This window comes from Galeopterus variegatus, unplaced genomic scaffold (genome assembly GCF_000696425.1).
Source record: "Galeopterus variegatus unplaced genomic scaffold, G_variegatus-3.0.2 Scaffold1448, whole genome shotgun sequence".
In the NCBI taxonomy this organism is placed as follows: domain Eukaryota; kingdom Metazoa; phylum Chordata; class Mammalia; order Dermoptera; family Cynocephalidae; genus Galeopterus; species Galeopterus variegatus.
This window is the reverse complement of record NW_007727559.1, coordinates 9,160-10,320: the sequence shown is the minus strand read 5'-3', so window position 1 is coordinate 10,320 and position 1,161 is coordinate 9,160. Positions and strand designations below refer to the sequence as shown.

The following is a 1,161-nucleotide window of genomic DNA, read 5'->3' as shown; positions in this document are numbered from 1 at the left end:
AAACACACCTGTTGATCATGTCATCCAACTTTGCCAGGTCAGTATGAGGAAATGCAGGTTCCTCATCTCCATGCTGTGGTGGGGCATCACCTTGACCTTGTTCATCTGGCGGAGTTACTGGGAGATTCTCCTTGGAGGAAACAGGTGATGAGGTCTTAATTAAAATTAAATATAACAGACTTTAATTTCTAAAACAAAGGTGCAACATTTAGCAATTCAGGCATCAGCACAGATTTAGTAGAAATATTATTTTTAATTGTTCATAAATATATCTAAACATTTGGGATCACACTGCCTTTTTCTTTTCTTTTTGGTCAACATAGAAGAATTTTTCCATGTGACTAAGAATCTTTTAAACATTAACTAGTAGCTACAGAGTCCTGCATGAATTAACCAAGTTAAAATTAGAGGATATTAGTTTTTGTAATTTTTACTGCTAAGATAAACATATCCTTAATTATAAATCTTTATGCAAAACTTCAATTATCTTAAGGACAGAATCCTGAAAATAAAACTATTAAATCAACAGGATAATCAATTCCTTTTAAAGCTATCACAATGTACTACCAAATTCCACTCTATATAGTTACCATTAGCACACCCTCACCCTCACAGCCACCTAAAAGCATTTATTCCAGTATGCCTTCCAACTTGGCTTCCTTGATCACTGAGTTTAACTATGTAGTTTGTGAGACTATCCTGTGAAAACTAGTTACAGATCACAGGTTCAGAAAAAAAAAACAAAAAAACTCTACATTTCTTAATAACTAGCAGGAATTTTTACACTAAAATTCCTAACTACAGATTATAGGTTCTTATTGCTGATAACTCTTCTTTCTCACTGTTGTTCACAGAGATCCACAAGAAAAAGCAATTAAACTGGATTCCCAAACACAACTGCAAGAATTAACACTTCATCATTGGAGAAACCAAAATAATTAAATTTAAGCAACATACAAATATTCTTCCTTACAAATAATTATTTTTTAAGAATACTAAATTGAAAAATATGTCCGAAAGAGATTATACAATACTGGTTTTATTTCTTAACTGTTTGGAGAACTTGCTTGTCAAAGAATCTACCTAATGTTTTCTTTATTGGGAGATTTTAGAATTATGATTTCAGTTTCTGTACTCAAGTTACCTATTCCTTTTTCAGTG

The 1,161-nt window shown here is 32.0% G+C and overlaps 1 protein-coding gene across 1 annotated transcript in view; it reads right to left on the bottom strand.

Moving 5' to 3' along the window:
- Window positions 1-179, bottom strand: part of LOC103593949 (probable ubiquitin carboxyl-terminal hydrolase FAF-X) — a gene marked incomplete at its 5' end in the record, with an annotated part of 125,525 nt that extends 125,346 nt beyond the window's left edge. Inside the window, 1 exon segment of the mRNA XM_008577090.1 lies at window positions 9-179. Within this exon segment, the coding sequence (XP_008575312.1) occupies window positions 9-179 (171 nt within the window).
- Between the last annotated feature and the right edge of the window lie 982 nt (window positions 180-1,161).